General features: G+C 44.1%; 1 protein-coding gene across 2 annotated transcripts in view; it reads left to right on the top strand.

Moving 5' to 3' along the window:
• EPS15L1 (epidermal growth factor receptor pathway substrate 15 like 1) overlaps nucleotides 1-19,375 on the top strand; it is a 3,892,050-nt gene that overhangs the window by 1,651,062 nt on the left and 2,221,613 nt on the right. For both annotated transcript variants that reach the window (XM_044090736.1, XM_044090735.1), the window contains one exon: nucleotides 12,570-12,731. In XM_044090736.1, the coding sequence (XP_043946671.1) occupies nucleotides 12,570-12,731 (162 nt within the window). The remainder of the gene's footprint in view (nucleotides 1-12,569; nucleotides 12,732-19,375) is intronic.

Below are 19,375 nucleotides of genomic sequence, written 5' to 3'. Positions count from 1 at the left end.
AACATTCCACCCCATCAGAGACAGCCATTGAAATTCAGAAGCTACTGACAAATTGAGTCATCCAAAAGATGGCATCAGACCAACAAGGATGAGTGGTCTACTCAATGTTCTCTTTGGTACTGAAGAACAAGGAGTTCAGACCAGTCATGGGTATGAGCAAATTAAACCTTTTTGTAAAACGGACCAAGTTCCAGATGTTCATGTTGTAGTCCATTTTGCCTCTGCTGAGGGAGGATGACTGGATGTGCTTGATAGACCTCAAGGACACCTACTGTTTTATAAAGATATTGAGACATTCCGGGAGGTTCCTGCTCTTCCAGCTAGAAGCCAGTTATTACTGATTCAAGGCACTGCCATTTGGTCTCATCACCGTCTCTGGGTGTTCACCAAGTGTATGAAAGTCGTAGCAGCCTGGCTCCAGCTGTAGGAGTTTCAGATCTTTCCTTACCTGGATAATTACCTCTTCACTGCTGCAACAAGAGCATCCCTAATCACATCCAGGGATACCTTACTCCAGCTATATGGTTCTTTGGGGGATCACCATCAATCAGGAAATCAAGCCTTCATCCTGTCCAAACACTGGAATTTATAGGCTGCCACTAGGATACCATATCCCAAATGGCCAAACTCCCAACTTCCATACTAGTTAGCCTTCATTCTCAGGCAGAATGTTTGCTTGTTTACAAAAAACTGCCAGCATATGCTCCTCTAAAACACTTGGGCAACTTTGCTGCCTCCATTGGTATTCCCTTCTGAGGTACCATACGAGGGCTCTGCAGTGGACCCTTGTAGTACAATGTGGTCTTATTTTACACATCCAGGTTATTTCCCCATAATGTTGACAAAGGTTTGTGGAGTCTGCTGTAATCAGCAGAAAGACTGTTCTTTCCCTTCAACTGATCACAGACATTGTGGATGTCTCCCTTTTTTTTTTGGGGGGGGGTTGCATTTCAAAGGTAGGAAAATTCAGGGGACTTGGTCTTCCTTGGAGTGCAACCTTATATGATGGCCATAGTCCTTGCATTGCAGGTTTTCCAGGAGGCTTTCCCCAGTGGTGTGATTTCAATCCAGATGGACAATATGGCCATCATTTGGTATCTGAATAAACGGGGGACCTGATCTTAACATCTATGTGGACAGGCTGTGAGGGTTTGGCAGTGGGAGATTTCCTCTAAGCAGTTTCTGATTGCAATGCACACACCCCAGGGAAGTTCAACATTCTGGCAGACAGTTTATGCAGGAATATTCTTCTTTCTCACAAGTGGTCTCTGAATCCGAGGGTAGCAGCTCAGATTTTTCAGATCTGGGGAACTCCATGTTGTGACCTGTTTGCTTCCTTTTACAGCACCAAATGCAGCAGCTATTCCACTTAGTCACTTCTCATTGACAGTCACTCAGAGGTGCTCTCCTGTATTCTTGGCCCCTGGGTTTCTTGTATGCATATCTAACAGTTCCCCTAATGATAAAGTTCTTTCAGAAGGCACCATGCTGCAGAAGAACTGGTACCCTCATTGTTCCCTTTTGGACCTGACAGGTGTGGTTCCCCACCTATTGGATCTTCTGAGATACCTGCCCTGGTTGTTGGATCTCATTCTGGATCAAATTTCCCATCCAGTGGGCCTGGACCTGCATGATATTCAGACCCTCAAATTAACTACCTGGTTTCTTCAGTTTCCTTGATAGTTAGACATTTCAAGCTTTCAGGTAGTGTTGTGCATATAGTGTCCTCTTTGCAGAAGATCTGTAGTAGGAAGGTGTATGCTAGTAAGTGGAATCGCTTTGCTATTTTGGCTGAGTCTCTGGGCTTGGACCTTTTTTCAACTCCCTTGGAAGTAGTCCCAAACTTTCTTATGGACTTGTTCAGTGTAGGTTTCATCTCTGATGTTGTTTGTTCAGTTTTCATCAAACCTGTGGGTCTCAGTTCCAAGCTCGGAACCAACTCAGCTGTCAACAAGCTTAAGATCTGAAGCTAGAGCTCCGCCCACCCTACCCATACTGCCTAGCTCTTCTCAGATATGTCAGATCTCATTTGCCGTGCTCAGAGAAAGCATCATGATCGGTTAGAGCTCCTCCACGAGTGTATATTTTACTTTGTAAGTGACTTAAATTTCTGCTTTTTCCTATTCTTTCCTTACCCTTTTGTTTTTCCTACCCTTGTTCTAACTGTTAACTTTTTTTTTTTTTAAGTTAGTTGTTTGTTTCTAAGTTTGTAGTGTAATGTCTCTTTCTGCATGTGGTCATTGTGACTTTCTTCTCTCCTCCTTTTTGTTTTCTACTGTGTCAAAGAAATCTAACAAACCCGTGGGTTTTAAAAAACACACTTTCTGTAGGCATAAGATCCCCTGTATCTGATGCCCACAGGGACTGCGTTTACTGTTTGGGTCCTGCCCACCTTCAAGTAGATTGGTGTATCTGCAAGGCCTTTCTCCCTTGGGCCCTTGCATATAGATGCAGCAAGCTTGTGATCAGGGGTCTTATACTCCTCCTCCTCCTGCTTTTGTCTCTGCTTCAGGGGCTCAACTCCCCACCAAGAAATCTAAGGAAACCAGGGCCATATGAAATGGTCCTGGACCACCCCTCCATGCCTTTGAAGGAGGAGCCTCCTAAGAAGGCCCCAAGACCATTCCCTGGCTCAGATACCGGTCTCTCTCTCCCTCTGGCCAGTGCCTCTGCCCCCCCCCCCTTCGAGTTGGAGCCATCAACACCTAGACTGTCCCCTAGGGTGTTTAACCAAGGCACCATTCCACACCCTCCTCTGTGTCTTCGTCCATCAGGTCCTCTCGGAGCCTGTTAGAGAATGGGGTGGATAGATTGATAAGGAAGTTTCTCTGTACATAGATCCAGATGGGGGTCCTATCAGTTCAATCCTGTGTGGGATCTGTGAGTAGAGCCTCTCCCTATAAGGTTATCTCTCCTTTTCCAATCTGGCGTATCGTTTTGGAGCTCCCAGATCCCTGGTGCTGGTCTTTCAGCCCCGATAGTTCTGTCTACTATGAGTCTACTTACTTGACTTACTCGGTTCCAACCATGTAGGGGCTGAGCGCATCTCAGAGCCGAAGCCTCGACATCTGGTGAGATGACTTCCACTCCAAAGTTTTCTGAGTTATCCCTTCCCCTCAGTGCATTGGCATTCGGCTTGGCGCTGACTCCCCCTCAGAGTGGAGGGCTGTTAGTGACCAAGGATGACCTGCTCATGGTCCCTCTGGACAGAGTGGTCTTTCTCGTGACTCCAGCAGTTCTTCTGCCTTTGAGATGGTGGAGAGGGTCCTCTCCCCCCTAGGAAACTTCTGGCACCTACAGTTTTGGATCCACCCCTTCCCATCTTGGGCTTCATGTTTGAGACCTCTCTTCTGCCACCGGGACAGCCAGTTCCATAGGGCCTCCAGTCGTTTTCACCTAGGGAAGCCCAGATCTCTTCTGACACCTCCCCAGAGCACCCCACTGGGGAGGTTCCTCGGAAGAGAAGGTGAAAAGAAGGCACCTATATTCCCCAGAGGAATCTCACTGCAGACACTGACTTAACTGAAGGGGATGAGTCCCCCAGATCTCCACCTGATATCGCATTTGGAGACATTTTAGAGATTTTTCTTCAGAGAAATGGTTGGTCGACCCCAAATCCCACCCCAGATGAGTTAGTGTTCTTGGAGGCCTTCAGGACCAGCCCATCTACATCTTGGATGCCCCCTTCCACAGCAGATCCCCTTGTGGACCTGGTATCTGCACAGGCATGAAACGAACCAGATGCTGCAGAACCTATACCGATAAGAGCAAACTTGATACTTGGTGCCCCCAAAGATGGACCTCACTGGACATAGCGCATTGCTGTAGATGCCATGGTGGTGGCAGTGGCCACCAACAAACAGCTTGCACAGGAAAGCTCTACTGTCCTTCCCCCTAACAGGGAGTCTAGTGCTATGAACACATTTGGAAAAAGGGTCTTGGCTTCTTTCATCTTTGCTCTGAGCGTTGAATTACCTTGCTCATTTTGCCAGGCTACAGAGGGACTTAATTAAGGGACTCTCTATCTCTGGCCCTGAGTCCATGATGCCAGAAGATTGGACTTCCTTTACCTCCCATATGGCCACTCTGCACTCCATTTCCAATGCGTCCATGATGTTGATTTAATCTCATGCAGTTGTGGGTACCTGTAGGGCAGCCAGTTCTGGCATTGCTATTCAGCACCATGCCTTTATGCGACTGTGATTTTTACGGAACCCTTTAAAGTGTCTTTTACCAATGCCCCCTTTGACAGTTCCTCCCTTTTTGGACCAACTGTATGTGATCCTGTCTCCCACAGCAAGGAAAGACTGAAAGACCCTGTAGCGAGAAAGACTGAAAGACCCTGTCTGCTGTCTGCATCTGCTTCTCCACCCCACAAAGGTCCTTCTTCTGGAATCAGAGCGGGAGAAAAGTTATGATTCAGAAAATCCCAGGGTCCTTTCCTGGACACTCAGGGCGATTTTCCCCCAGGGGTAGAGGGGGGGGAATGATTCCAGTGGTAGATGCCACCCTTGAGGCAGAGGGGGTCTGCTGAATCAGGGATCTTGGGATTCTCCCTTGGGGAAATCCTTGCAGCATCCCTGAGCTGTTGCCTGACTGTCCCTCTCTGGAGATAGTCGGGGGCCTATGCCTCCTACACTTAGATATGCCTGGTTAGCCATCACAAACGATTGATGGGTGCAAGGTGTTAGATACAGAGGTTACTCCATTCCCTTTTTAAGTCCCACCAAACCCAAACAACACCTCCCCAATATTCCACCCAATCAGCGGGAGGCAGCAACTTTGGAAATTGCAAAGTTGTTCCAAAAAAGTCATCCAGGAAGTTCCCTCGGACCAGCATAGATCAGGGATTTACTCCCAATTCTTTTTAGTTCCAAAGAAAACAGGGGACCTAAGGCCCAAACTGGCTGACTTACCTGAACAAATCAGTGAAACACACAAAGTTCAGGATGGTCATGGTTCAGTCCATCCTTCCCTTTTTACAGAAGGACGACTGGATCTGCTCAGTAGACCTGAAGGATGCATGCTATCTCATCAAAATAAACAGATGCTCCAGAAGGTATCTCTGTTTCAGACAAGGAGCCAGTCACTACCAATTCCGCGTGCTTCCATTTGGTCTCACCACAGCCCCCAGGGTTGTTCACCAAATGCGTTGCAGCGGTCGCAGCTCACCTCAGACTGTATGGATTCCATGTGTTTCCTTACCTGGACGACTGGCTCCTAGTCGCACCATCCAGGCATCTGCTGATTCAGGCCAGGGATTTTCTCTTACAACTAACCCCTACTTTAGGGATCACCATAAACATCCAGAAGTCGCAATTACAACCTGTGCAAATGATAGATTTTATAGGGGCCTACTTGGACACAACCAAAATCCTGGCCCTTCTTCCACTGGACAGGATTCTCTCCCTGTGGACACATATCAAACAAATGCTAGCGGTACTGGTCCCTACAGGAAATCTAGTTCTCGAGGCTCTGGGTTCTATGGCTGCAACAGTAACTTTGCTACCAACAGCTCGCTTACATATGAGAATTCTCCAGTGGATATTGTCTGTACAATGGTCCCTTCTGCTTCACCCCCTCAATCATCCTGTGAAACTGTCGCTGGTGTGCAGGAATTCTCTTTTGTGGTGACTTCACAATCCAAAAGTATCTCAGAGTTGACCTTTTATTCTTCCAACCCCTGTCCCACATTGACCATGGATGCTTCCCAGGTGGGGTGGGCATTACGTGGGACAGACAGTCTGAGGCATGTGGATTCCCCAGGAGATCAATCTGCATATCAACATCCTAGAGATGAGGGTGGTGCTTTTAGTTCTGCATGCCCTTCACTCCCTTCTTCCTCTGGGGACAATTGCAATTTAGACCGACAACATGTCTGTTATGTGGTATCTCAGCAAACAAGGTGGAACCACCTCCTACCCACTTTGTCAAGAAGTGATGAGTGTGTGGTAATGGGCTGTCCCTACCAGCTGCTTTCTAGTTGCAACGCACATCCTGGGGGAGCACTATATATGGGAGGAGAGGCTCAGCAGGGTACCTCTGATGCCTCACGAATGGTCTCTGAATCAATCGGTGGCAAACCAGATCTTCCTCAGATGGGTCAACCCCGCTGCAACCTTTTTTCCTCCTCTTTCAACAAGTGCAGCAGGTACTTTGCCATGATCCCTCCACAGGAACAGCCACCAAGAGATGCTCTAGTCCATGCTTGGCCTCCCAGTCTACTTTATGCTTTTCCTCATGTCCCCTTAATTCCCAGATTTCTTCAGAAGGCACACAGTTTGAAGAGCAAAGTGACCCTCATTGCCCCTTCTTGGACTCGACAAGTTTAGTTCATCTTCCTTTTTCTCACCTAATTTGCCCTTGGTGGACCCTGGAACTACATCGAGCTCTTCTGTGTCGCCCTTCAGGGCAAATTCACCCAGATATTCACAGCTTGCAACTAACCGCATGGTTTCTTCAATTCTAGTGATGGTTAGACAATCCAGGCTTTCTTCCCTTGTCCAGAATATTATCATTTCTTCTCATAATTCTTCTACCTGAAAAATTTATAAAAGTAAGTGGAAAAGTTTTTTTCCATCTGGGCCCAACAGCATCATATTGATCTGCTTAAGGTGCCCATTTCAGCAGTAATGGATTTCCTGGCTGGTCTTTTTCATTCGGGGGTCAGTTTCTCTGCCGTCAAAGTTCAGTTAGCAGCCATTTGTAATTTTTACATAGGAGCGAATACTACATCTTTGGCTTCTTTCAGACTTAGCAAAGTCTTTCTCAAGGGTACTTTCCCTCTTTGACCTCCTATCAAGGATCCTACTTACTCCTCCGAGGGATCTTAGGTTACTACTTCAAGCCTTAACCTTACCTCATTTTGAACCTGCCGCTAAAGCGGAATTGAAATTCTTGTCCTAGAAAACAGCTTGGTTTCTGAACTTCAGGTGCTATCTTCCAAACCTCCCTATTTTTTTCTTATTTACCATAAAGACAGAGTTACTTTACATACTAATCCCTCTTTCTTACCGGAGGTTGCATTGGTCAGTATTATTAATCAATCTGTTAATCTCCCTGTATTTTTTCTGAACTTTCAAAATAAGGGTGAATGTATGTTGCGTCTTTTGGATGTCCATAGACAATTGCAGTTCTGTCTGGATAAGACAAAACTTTCAGGAAGTCTGATCAGTTGTTTGTCGCTTTCTCAGATTCCATAAAAGGGAAAGCTGTTGTTAAAACTACTAGTGCTCTTTGGCTAACAAGCTGCATTATTCATGTGTATTCTTTGAATAATGTTCCCTTACCTAAACCAGTCAGAGGTCATTCCACAAGATCTTTTGCCACTTCCCAGGCTTTCTGGTCTAGGGTTTCTTTAGAAGATAATTTTGCAGCTGCATCATCAGCAAACTCTTGACACTTTCATTTCACATTACAAACTTGACATCATATCTAGAAACAGGGCTGCTTTTGCTTCTGCAGTGCTGCGGAATATCCTTCCATAAGGCCGCCCAGACCTATGTAGCTGGGGACTCTATCACACAGTTGTGATGAAGACTGAACAGACACCATCAAATAAAGAAGTTATGTACTCACCATAACGTTCCATCTGTGTTGTCTGCTTCAGTGTTCATCACCCCCATTCCCCCCTTCTTTGTCTCTGAAGAACTTGATAGATTATACTGGGAACCTTTGTTCCTGTGTTGACCTCCTGAGCAACTTTTATGCTCTGTTGCTTTTTAGAATGTAATTTTTTTATTTATAAAAATAGTGCAGCAAACTCGATCTGAGGTATCTGAGAGGAGCTTAGGGAGTATGTGTAGAGTGAGGAGGAGCTCTAGCTTCGGATCCTAAGCTTGCTGACTGCCAAGTCTATTCCAAGCTCGGAACCGAGACCTACAAGTTTGATGAAGACTGAAGAAGACAACACAGACGGAAAATTATGGTAAGTACATAACTTATTTTTATTCCATGATTAAGGTGCAGTTGGCAGCCAAATCTCATTTTCATGTTTGCAGGGATAATGTACCTTTGGCTACCTTATTCTCCAAAGCCTTTCAGAAAAGGCACTTTTTTATTACATCATCCTGTTTGGGACCCTGTATCTTCCTGGGCTTTACCTTTTATGCTGCAAGTCCTTGTAGAGACCCTCCTTTTGAGCCTTCTGCTATCTTGAAAGGCATTGTTCCTGATGGCTATTACTTCTGCCAGACATGTGTCTGAATTACAAGTTGTTTTTTTTTTTTTTTTTTAGCCATTCCTCCATATTTGGCGTTCCATAAGGATAGGGTGCCTCTTTGCACAGACCCCGCCTTGCTTCCAAAGGTAGCTTCTAAAAATAAACTGAACCAATCTATTCACCTTCTAGTATTTTCCCCAGTATTTCCAGCAAGGGTGAGTAATTGTTACATTGTCTGCATGTATATAGACAGCTAAGATTTTATTTGGACGAGACCAAGTCTTTCAGGAAGTATGATAGCTGTTTCCTTTTCGAAGTCTAGATTGGGTAAACCAGTTTCTAAATTTACGACATCCAAGTGGCTGGCTGTCTGTATTTCCTTTGTATATATTTTAAAAGGTAAGACCTTGCATTGTAAACCAAAAGGTCATACCACCAGAGTATGGCTGCTTCCAAGGCTTTTTAATATGTGTTTAGATGCATGTGTGGCTGCTACGTAGAGTAGATCATCATACATTTGTGTCTCACTACAAGCTGGACATCCATTGTAGATCCAGGCCAGAAGTTGGTCCTATGGTATTCCTCAATATTCTTCCTTAGAACCTCCTAGGTGTGTTGCGTGGCTGAGGACTTTGTCTCACAGATTGAAGTCAGATGTCGAAGACAACATCGGATAAGATATTTATGTACTTAACCAGAGCACACTCTTTCTTTGTGTGGTTCAACCTTCCTGTACAACGCATCCTTTGTCATTGAATGATCAAGTGGAAGAGGGTGGTAATCTTTCTTCTTGTTGGGGTCTTTAGATCCTCTTTGATTAGGCTGTTGCCTCACTAAACTTTGACAGAGAGGAACAAAATCGATTTCAAGTATTTTTGAGGAGTGAAGGATTGTGGATAGGGTAGGTGGAGCCTGTTGAACTGAAGTCTTGAAGAAATGTCTGGGTTCAGATCCAAGTCAGATCCAATAACCCACAGGTTGAACCGGACAGATCTGTTCTTAAGAAATGATTGCGAATATTTGTATAGAAAAGTGGATTCCCATGCTTTATTTTGACGCAGCGTATGTATAAATTTGCGCCGTTGATAAATTATACTAATTTTGTGCTGATTTGTAATTTGTATAGGTTCATATTTTGAGCACATTTACATGTATCTTATGTAATAAGTACATGTACATCAGTTTCTCTAAACCCGTAGATGATGTCATCTGTAGGATCTTGACATTCATGAGTCCTTAAAAAATTGTTTCAAGTTTATGCCTCTTTATAATCAATACCTGTGTTCTTGAGAAACACTGAAATGGCAACCATATTTTTTACCCTGCATTCCTTCAGAGCTGAACGTTACAACAGAGAAGATGAATAGGGCCAGGACAGACCCCCCCCCCCAACAAAAGGAAATTGTACCCATCTGTGGGGAGCATCTCAAGTAGATTTGTTTGTGTACATTCACAGCAGTTAAAGAAATTTTGTTCTAGAACTCCTTTAGCCTGGAAGACTGATGCCTTTTCACTCCCATGGCTAGGGATATGCATGTGAGCATTTCCACTCTTTCATATGATAGCCAGGATTCCTGTAATGATTCAGAAGGATTCTCCCATCATGAATGCTGGTAATTCGTTTTGGCCCAGGCAGCAGTGGTTCTCAAAATGGCCAAGGGCAATTGTCACAAGCTTCCTCAGAGTATGGGCTTACGCAGGGCAGGAGGTGTTTGATAAAACACAGCTTTCAGTTTGTGGTTGTGTAGTAGGTGTTAAAGGAGGCTAAGAAACCAGCTACTAGAAAATCATGTATGACTAAATGGAAAATATTCTCTAGTTAGTGCCAAAGCAAGAACCAGGATCCTTTTAAGGTCCATATGCCACTGATTCTACAGTATTTTTGTGAATTATCTTTTGGCCTTTCGTTTTCTTCATTTTTGTGCATCTGTCCACAGATGCAGCAATTTCTACACTTCCTTAATTGAAAGTTTTTTGTAAAGAGTTTTATATACCTCATCTAGAAGATGGATGGCACCTTCGCTGGATTTTAATTTTGTAGTAGTGGAGTTTGCACTTTTTCCTATTGAACTTGCTCATGAGGCTGATTTGTTCTCATCTTGGAAAACACTAATATCCTTCCTGTAATCACAGCTTCAGTATTAATTACCAGTTGTGATATTCTATCAGAGATAGCAGTATGTCTAGTCAAGATACCAAAGTCTAGTAGTCTTCCACGCATGCCATATGTCCGATACATGACGTGAAAGGACTGAGGCTACAAGGTATTTAAGAGATGTATGGGTGAGATGAGATGCACCCTAGAACTTTCTTGCCATCATCCCACACATTGAACTTGCATTTCTTTGTTTTCCTTTCAGATGTACAGTTGTTGCTATTTCCATTTGCTTTGGACAGATAACTATCCCCATTGGGGAAACTTCCTATTTTTCATAATATTTGACGAAAAATGTAATCTTTTTCATGTCAGCTAAGATGGGAAAATGTGATTGTGGGAGGCAAATACCTTACAGGGGTAGCCACAGTAAATGTCTTTCATTACCTAGGACCCAGTCATGACTATAATTATTGCCCTTCCTTAAGATATATTTAGAACACCAAAGACGTCAGGAGCACAGTCATTTGGAAATGGAGACTGAACCCTCTTTTCCTGCGTCAGCCAAAAATGAAGCTGACAAAAATCTGTATTGAGTACAAAATTCTAAATCGGATGCTTTGGCTGTCAGGTCAGACCCAGACGTCTTGGTTTCCTAATAAGTCCTCAGACAATCGTAATACCTCTGCTGCTCCTTCTGTCTGAGACCATACTGAAGGCCAATATGATGTGGCCTCTTCGCACATTCACACCTACTGATACGAAGGCTTATTCATTTGGGAAGGGGGAGTCATGGCTTATAGTTTGGAGGGACCCAATGGCATTTCTCAGATTCTGGTTCAAGAGGAAATACCTGGTACCCTCATAGAGGGGTGTCAGTGGTCTGAGTCTCTTAACATCTATGCCTTTTTACCAGAATATACATTCTGTATCAGTTTTGTATTTCTTATTTTTTATTAATTAAAATAATTTCCCTTATTTTGTTATGTGGTAGCTTATACTGTATGTATTAGTACCTTATTTGTATTGACACATGGAGTTAAGTTTAAGTTGAGCTTTTGTCTCCAGGCCTCCAGATTTAATGGGCTTTGCTGAAATGCACAACTTTTATCAGAAGTGCAAAATCTGATACTGTAAGTCCTAATACTTCAGAAATTAAACATTAATTCCTACCAAAAATAAATAAATAAGGCAAATTCCAACACCATTAAGTTTTTTTTTTTTGAGGGCTTTGCTTCCCTGCACCCCCCCCCCCCCCCTTCTTGCATCTTGGATATACCAGCTCTGAGACTGGTATGCCTAGGAGAAGTGGCTTGTTTCAGAGTCCAGTTACTTTCCTCCTTATTGCATGTAAATGCTCCCCATTCAGTGGATACTATTTTTGGACATTGTGCAGTTATTTTTGTAAGATTTATGGCTAGTTGCATCACCTTTGGATGTGTGTTACATCTTCAGTCTTTCAGTCCTTCAGATAACCTTTGACTTGACTGAATTTTTTTTGTCCCCCACTATCCTCCATAGGAATTTGCCAGTGGTTCAATTTATTTTGCCCCATTGGCATATTTGTTCCTCCAGAGGTCAGAGTCAAGTATTTCTCGGACAAAGTAAGAGCCCTTTGAGCCATTAACTCTCATCTAGGAACACGTTATTAATCCCAGCCGTTACCTTGTGAGGCAGTTGTCTAACATTTGGAGAGAGGCCAAGAGATAGTCCTGAGGAGGTTGCTGCAGCTGCCTGGGCAAGGAGAGACATGCATACTTCTGACGTAGTAACTCCCCAGTTTAACAGTGCAAACATCATGTCTGCATTGTGAGCATGCCTGGCCCGCTCCACAGGTGAGCATTTGCCCACTGGTAGGTGCCACTTGTGTCATTCCTAGCTGCCTCCTTCCTCCCAGAATGTGTATACTATTGTCTACCACTCAAGGTCATTTTCCCACAGTCGCCTAGCGTCCATGCTTCAAGTCAAATGGTGGTGGTGGGGTTACCTGGACCATAGGCTGGGCTTTATCCCTCTTCACCACAAGACTGAGAATATCATGAGTACTTTGAAATAAATTGTACATTAACAGAAATTGTTTTTGGTGTCTGTATGCATAGTGCATTCTTAAAATGTGTGTGCTGTAGAAATGGGCAAGTACAAAGATATAATTGGAGAATTATCTCTGGAGGGAGTCATCACATGGGCATCTGAACACTTTCAACTGGTATCGACTTTTGTTACTGTCAGATTTTCTTAGTATATTAAGAAACCACTACTGAATTCTGTTTGTGGATGATTGTATAATTTTTCATCTCTACTTTCTTTTCATAGGAGCTTCAGAATGATTTAGACAGAGAAACAACAAATCTTCAGGAACTGGAGGCTCAGAAACAGGATGCTCAAGACAGGCTTGATGAAATGGACCAACAGAAGGCTAAACTTGAAGACATGTTAAGTGATGTTAAACAAAAGTGTCAAGAAGAAACTCAGATGGTAAGCATCCATTTTGTTCAAAGTAGTTCATATCAAGGTGTCCACTTTAATAAAGTATTTGAATTTTAAGGTAATATTTGCAATTGCAAGGTAGCTAATAAAGGGAAAAATTGTGTAAAGTATCTTGTGTATCTTATGTTCCAGAAGCTTGTGATTCGACCTTATTTATCCAGTTCAGGGCTTATTTTTCCAGTCTATGCACCAGTTACTGTATAAAATAAAATTGCATAAATGGAGACCTAATAAATTTACATTGATTTATAGGATGTTCTTCATAGTCAGTGTTGCAGTACTGAGTCTTGGGTCTTCCTGCCATGCAGAAGCCAGTAACTGACTCAGTTTCCACAGTCTCTGCATCATCTCTAGCCAACAGATATTAGAAGACCAACGTCTGGATGTTACGGTATAAGAAGGGCATCCACTGGCTCCATCATCAGTTCTTTCTAGCTGTGCAGTTCAATGTGCTTCACATGTGTTCAGAACACTTGCAGTCTATTGGTTGGTTGGTTTTTCCAGAGTTTCTACTACTACCACTCAGATAAGAATCCCATTTGGGATTTTCCCCTGTTAATTTAATGTTTAACTAGATCAACAATTGCTTGAAGTGTGGAAAGCAAATCCTGCATAAAGATGTTAATTAATTTCATCTGTTCTGTTGTAACCCTAAGTACAACATCTCTAATTGTCTTCACTGTGCAAAATTCAATGCAAAAACTCTCAAATGTAGGGCATACTCCATATGGAGTAGTCGTCTCTGGTTTCCCCGGTAGCATTGTAACCCAGAGCCACCACAGGGCCTTTGCAAACACCAGCTTCTGTTTGCATAATTCTGAAAAAACAGAAAGACAGAAAAGCCCCAAGGATCTTGTCTTCCTGAGAAAGCTTCCGCTCTAGTTCCTAAGTCGACAGACAACCCGGTTAAGACACCTTTGCAGCCACCTGGTCCAATAACCCCTAGGCCTGAATTCCCTGGTGTGACCCCTCAGGAAAACGTCATGGATGTTTGTGTTACACTGCTGCAGTCATCACACTTGGGTTATCCTGCCGTCAGGCGGTCCCGCAGTTGGCCAGATTTCTAAAGTCTTGGTCCGGCGTCGGTTGTTGTCACTTCTTCCCTGGCATCAGTGCGCCAGGGGTATATAAGAGGCATCCGACATCATTTTTTCCAGTCTTTCTTGCCGCGCGGTGCCCGAAGCAGAAGCAGTTCGCAAGTGCCAGTCAGCCGACTCCTGAGATTTTCAAATCGAATTTCAGACCGAAGTCTTCAATAAAGCTAAGTACCCCATTGGGGAACCTCTTCTTGCCTCAGTCCGATGTCAGAAAAAGTTAACAATTGCATTTCTTGTGGGAAGCAAATACCTCATAAGGACTTTCATTCTTATTGTATTCCTTCCCTAGGCCCAGACCATGATGTCACAGGTTGTCAGTTTTGTGCTAGGTTTAACAAACAAACTATTAAACATCGGTTTGATTTCGCCCGACATTATTTTGGTAGGAAATTTAATTATACTATGCCGTCGGAGCAGCAAAAGACCGGAATACATAAAAAACACAAAGATAAGGACAGGCAGCCGAGACCCAAACCAGACTCCGAGGCCTCTGCTAGGCTAGTCGCCGGTTCTCCGGTTTTCAGTGAGGCGTCTACGCAGCCCCTGACGACCGCTGATTTAGAACCCCTGGCGGCATCCGATTCCCAAGCAGAAATTGCTAGGCCTCCACAACCTTTATATTTAGGCCCTTCTGACTCCATGGCTGAAGGAGATTCCGGTGCAGTTGAAACACCTTCAGTTGCAGAAGGTGTCTTCAAACCGACTACACTCACTGTTAAATCCTATGCAAAGTTGCAAAGAAGACTATACAGCAGTCTCCAGTACAAGGCCCCATGCCTAAGAAACAGATGCTTAAGATGGCTGAAGACTTAATTACCCTAATCAGGGGTTCCCATCCCCCTCCTGATAAAAGGCCTAGACAGGAGGAGGACTACGCTTCCTCTGACCAGGTTTCAATTTCCTCAGATTCTTCTGAGAGACAGGAGTACTCTTTTCCCCCATATGAAGACTCTGATGCTGAAGAGTCTATTCCTTCAGCATCTCCCCCAGAAGACTACTCTTTTGGGGAAACTTTACATACCATGAGGGAACATTTCCACTGGGAAGGCCAGGATTACTCTGATTCAAAGAAAAGACTCGGAGAGTTCCTTTTACTACCCCAGCGTAGACCACTTGCTATTCCACCTGTGTTAGACATTGTGGATGATGTTTATTCAGAATCTAGCCTTAACCCAGATTCACTACCTCCTGCACCAGCCAAACCAGACATATACTACAGAGTTCCCTGACTCACACAAATTCCTATATAAAAGCCCTGTTGCAGATCCAGAAACCATTTCCCAGGGTCCGAAAGGGGTTAAGGCCTCTGTTGCTAAAAATCCTGTACCCTCTGAAAGGGATTCTAGAGCACTAGACAGATGGGGAAAGAAAGTATATACCTCAGCTACTCTAGCTATGAGGGCCTTAAATTGCCAGTTTCACATGCTGAAATATCAACAATATTTGATGTCTCAATTAAAACAAAAAATGAGCACTCCTACAGAGCAGCCTGATTACAAAGAAATGCAAGATTTGTTGCATGCAGCTGAACAAGTGGGAAAACATATTTTGCAATGTGGATTTGATTCATTGGAAGCTTCTTGTAGAGCAGCAGTGACAGGGTCTGTCATACGTAGGCATGCTTGGTTAAAAGAACAAACTTTTCCAGCTTCTGCCAGACCACAGAGGGGCAGATACAGACACCCAAGAGGCAGAGGCCAGCCACAAGGCTCTTACCAGCCTCGACAATGGGGTGCCACAACCCAGAAAGGAGGAGAAGACAGGTCTCAAACTATCAGAAGGCAAACACAATAACTTACCCCTCAGACTGCCAAGCAAATCCCTCTTGGCAGCTCCCTTGGGAGGAAAACTAGCACTTTTTGCAGACAACTGGCACGTCATCAGAAAAGACAAATGGGTCCTAAATATTGTATCTCAAGGATACAGGTTCCACTTTCACACTTTACCAAGGATAAAAGGAATACCAAACCTGCCACCAAATCAATGGGCAGAGGCTCAAAAACAAATTACAGCTCTCATGGACATGAGAGCCATTCAGCACGTTCCTACACAGGAGCGACGACAAGGATTTTACTTAAGACTCTTTCTGGTTCCACGAAAGGACAAAGCCTGGAGACCCATTCTGGACCTCTCAATTCTAAACACATATCTGGAAGTACCCAAATTCAAGATGCTAACACTACAGCAACTTCTTCCCATGTTGGGCAAGAAGGCTTGGCTAGTAACGTTGGACCTCAAGGAGGCATACCTGCATGTCCCTATCAGACAAAATTGCAGAAGATACCTCTGATTTATAGCAGGTTCAACCCATTACCAATTCTCTGCACTGCCCTTTGGCGTATCTACTGCACCCGGGTCTTCACAAAATGCCTGGCACCAGTAATTGCATACTGCAGACAAAGAGGAATTCAAATATATCCATACCTGGACGACTGCCTTATTCAAGCAGAAAGCAAGGACATTCTTTTAAAGCATCTGGCGTTTGTCAAAAACCTATTAAGTTGCCTAGGGTACACAGTAAACGAAAAGAAGTCAAAACTAGTGCCCTCACAAGACATAATATTCCTGGGTGCCAGCTTAAATACAACGGCCCAGATGGCTTATCTCACGCCAGACAAGCAAGGACAACTGACTCAATACTTCAAAATGATGGCAACAAAGACACAACTCTCTGCAAGAAAAATTCTGCAGGCCTTTGGATTCATGGCATCTTGCATACTTCTAATACCATATGCAAAACTGCATATGAGGAAATTACAGTGGTACCTGAAAAGCGTATGGACTCAACACAGCCACAGCTTGGAAAGAACAGGAGTTTCTATAGTGGGCTCAGGCATGTCACCTCAACAAGGGTCAGCCTTTTACCTTACCCACAGCCAGGCAAACTATAATACATAAACAAGCAAGGGGGCACACATTCCTACCCCCTATGCAGGCAAGCAATGACCTTGTGGAACACAGCACTGACCTACCAAGTTCAACTACAAGCACAATTCCTGCCAGGAAAGAAAAACACATTGGCAGACTATCTAAGCAGAAACATCATAGATCCTCACGAGTGTAAACTAGATCCACAAGTATTCGCAATGATAACTCAAAAATGGGGGAGGCCAGACATAGATCTGTTTGCTTCCCCCCAAAACTACCAACTACGGAAATTTTGCACAAGGACATACCACACACTAGCTTGGAAAGTGGACGCCCTCTCATTCAGTTGGAAAACATTAATAGTGTATGCCTTTCCTCCACTGCCTCTTCTGGCAAAGGTGCTGCTGAAAGCCAGATTAGAGAGGCCAAAAATGATACTCATTGCTCCAGACTGGCCACGCCAACACTGGTATCCAATACTAAGGAACATGGCTCAAGGCCCACCATGGATTTTACCTCAAAGTCCTCACCTGCTCACTCAGCAAAACAATAAGATTCTACACAGCCAGCTCAAGACTTCAAATCTGGCTGCATGGCAAATTACCTAAACAACCAGTCAACACTTCTCTCTAAAGCTGTTATGGATGTCATTCTGGAGGCCCAGCACCAGGAAAGCCTATTCAGACAAATGGAAAAGATTCTGCGCCTGGAACCAGGCTAAAGGCCAAAATCCCCTTGTCCCAAATATTCCTCAGATTCTACAATATTTAACTGAGATGTTGCACAAAGGACTTTCCTTTTCATCTATTAAGATCCACGCCTCAGCTGTTTCAGCTCAATACAACACGGATCCTCCTATATTTTCACATCCATTACTAAGACAGTACCTCAGAGGGGCTAAGAACATAAGACCGCCCCGGAGAGCACCAACACCAACTTGGGATCTCAACTTTGTTTTGGAAAAAATTACACTACCGCCCTTTGGACCAGCTTTTACAGCTGATTTACAGTTTCCATCATGGAAAACTGCCCTGCTGCTGGCAATAACTTTAGCACGAAGAGTCTCAGAGCTACAAACCCTAATGGCAGTGGAGCCTTTCATCATTTTTCATCAAGACAGAGTCGCTTTACGAACTAACCCTTCCTTTATGCCAAAGGTGGTATCCAGTGTGGCCCTAACCCAAACCATTCATTTGCCCACCTTTTATCCAAACCCCCAGAACAAAGGGGAAAGCTCCTACACTCTCTGGACATTCACAGGCAATTATGTTACTACTTGGATAAAACTAAGGCTTTCAGAAAATCTGACCAGCTCTTTGTATCCTATGCTGCAGGATCACAAGGAAAGGCTATCTCAAAACAGACCATTTTCAAAATGGATAGGACATTATATCCGTTTCTGCTACACACACCATGGGAAACCTGTATCTGGTAGCATTAGGCCCCATTCCACCAGGGCTACAGCAACATCAACAGCCTTCCTCAGAGGGGTACCAACCAAGGATATTTTTGAGGCTGCAATTCACCAAGCAGTATCACTTACCTCTATACTCTAAAACCAGAGCTGGCTTTGCCACTGCAGTTCTGCAGGGCCTACTTGCTTCTCCAAACCCTGTTTAGTTCCACCGCCCATCCTTAGCTTTGGGATTCAACCCAAGTGTGATGACTGCAGCAGTGTAACACGATGAACGTAGTACAGTTTTGTACCTACCATAAATGTAGATGTTAGAGTGTTCACACTGCTGCAGTCCAGGTTACCCTCCCTCCATCCCCTCTGACCTAGCTGAACTTTTCTATACCTTTCTATCCTGTACAACCTTTGTGGTGTATTTGCTTGTAACTGAAGGTATTCCTTTTATTCCTTTTATATGTTTTATTAGCAATATGTATTGCCTACCTACTTGGGGGCACCTGACATCTGGGGCAAGAAAAACTGAAGAATATGGTGTCGGATGCCTCTTATATACCCCTGGCGCACTGACGCCAGGGAAGAAGCGACAGCAACCAGTGCCGGACCAAGACTTTGGGACTCTGGCCGACTGCGGGGACCGCCTGATGGCAGGATAACCCAAGTGTGATGACTGCAGCAGTGTGAACACTCGAACATCTACATTTATGGTAGGTACAAAACTGTACTTTTCCAGCCTACTTAACACTGTTACCACAACACACACATTAGTAGTCTCTGAGGACACTCAGCAGGCCTCTGCTTCCGATGTTTTTGTTGTGGGTCTTAAGGGAAGACACTGAAACCTGAACAGACGTCATGGTCAAATGACCACAACCTCAGGTCATCCCTTCTAAATGGACACCTAAACAAAAACAAACCACTTCCTTTTCTTTGCCCCCACCTTCAGATACTTCTCGAGCAGAAGCCCAACACCTCTTAAAAATAGCACAGTAATTCATGTCTTTCAGGAAATCCAGAAGGCCCTCCCAGATTTCTGCTACTAAAGCCTCCACATCCAAAAGAAGTAGGGAGGTGGCCTTTCAGGAAGATTTAGATTCCTCAAGCTCAGAAGATGAAGAGTTCTCCTACTCTAGACACCAGACCAGCACAATCCTATCCAAATTCAGACACGGACACCCTCTCTTCCCAAGAATCTTTCATTTAGTGATACCTTTCATAGCATGAAGGTGGATTTCAGTCAGGAAAGCAAACAGTTC

The sequence above is a fragment of the Protopterus annectens genome, chromosome 13.part0, assembly GCF_019279795.1.
Source record: "Protopterus annectens isolate FY-2018-M chromosome 13.part0, PAN1.0, whole genome shotgun sequence".
NCBI lineage: Eukaryota > Metazoa > Chordata > Ceratodontiformes > Protopteridae > Protopterus > Protopterus annectens.
Note: the sequence above shows the minus strand (reverse complement) of the source record. Positions and strands in the feature narration are given on the sequence as shown.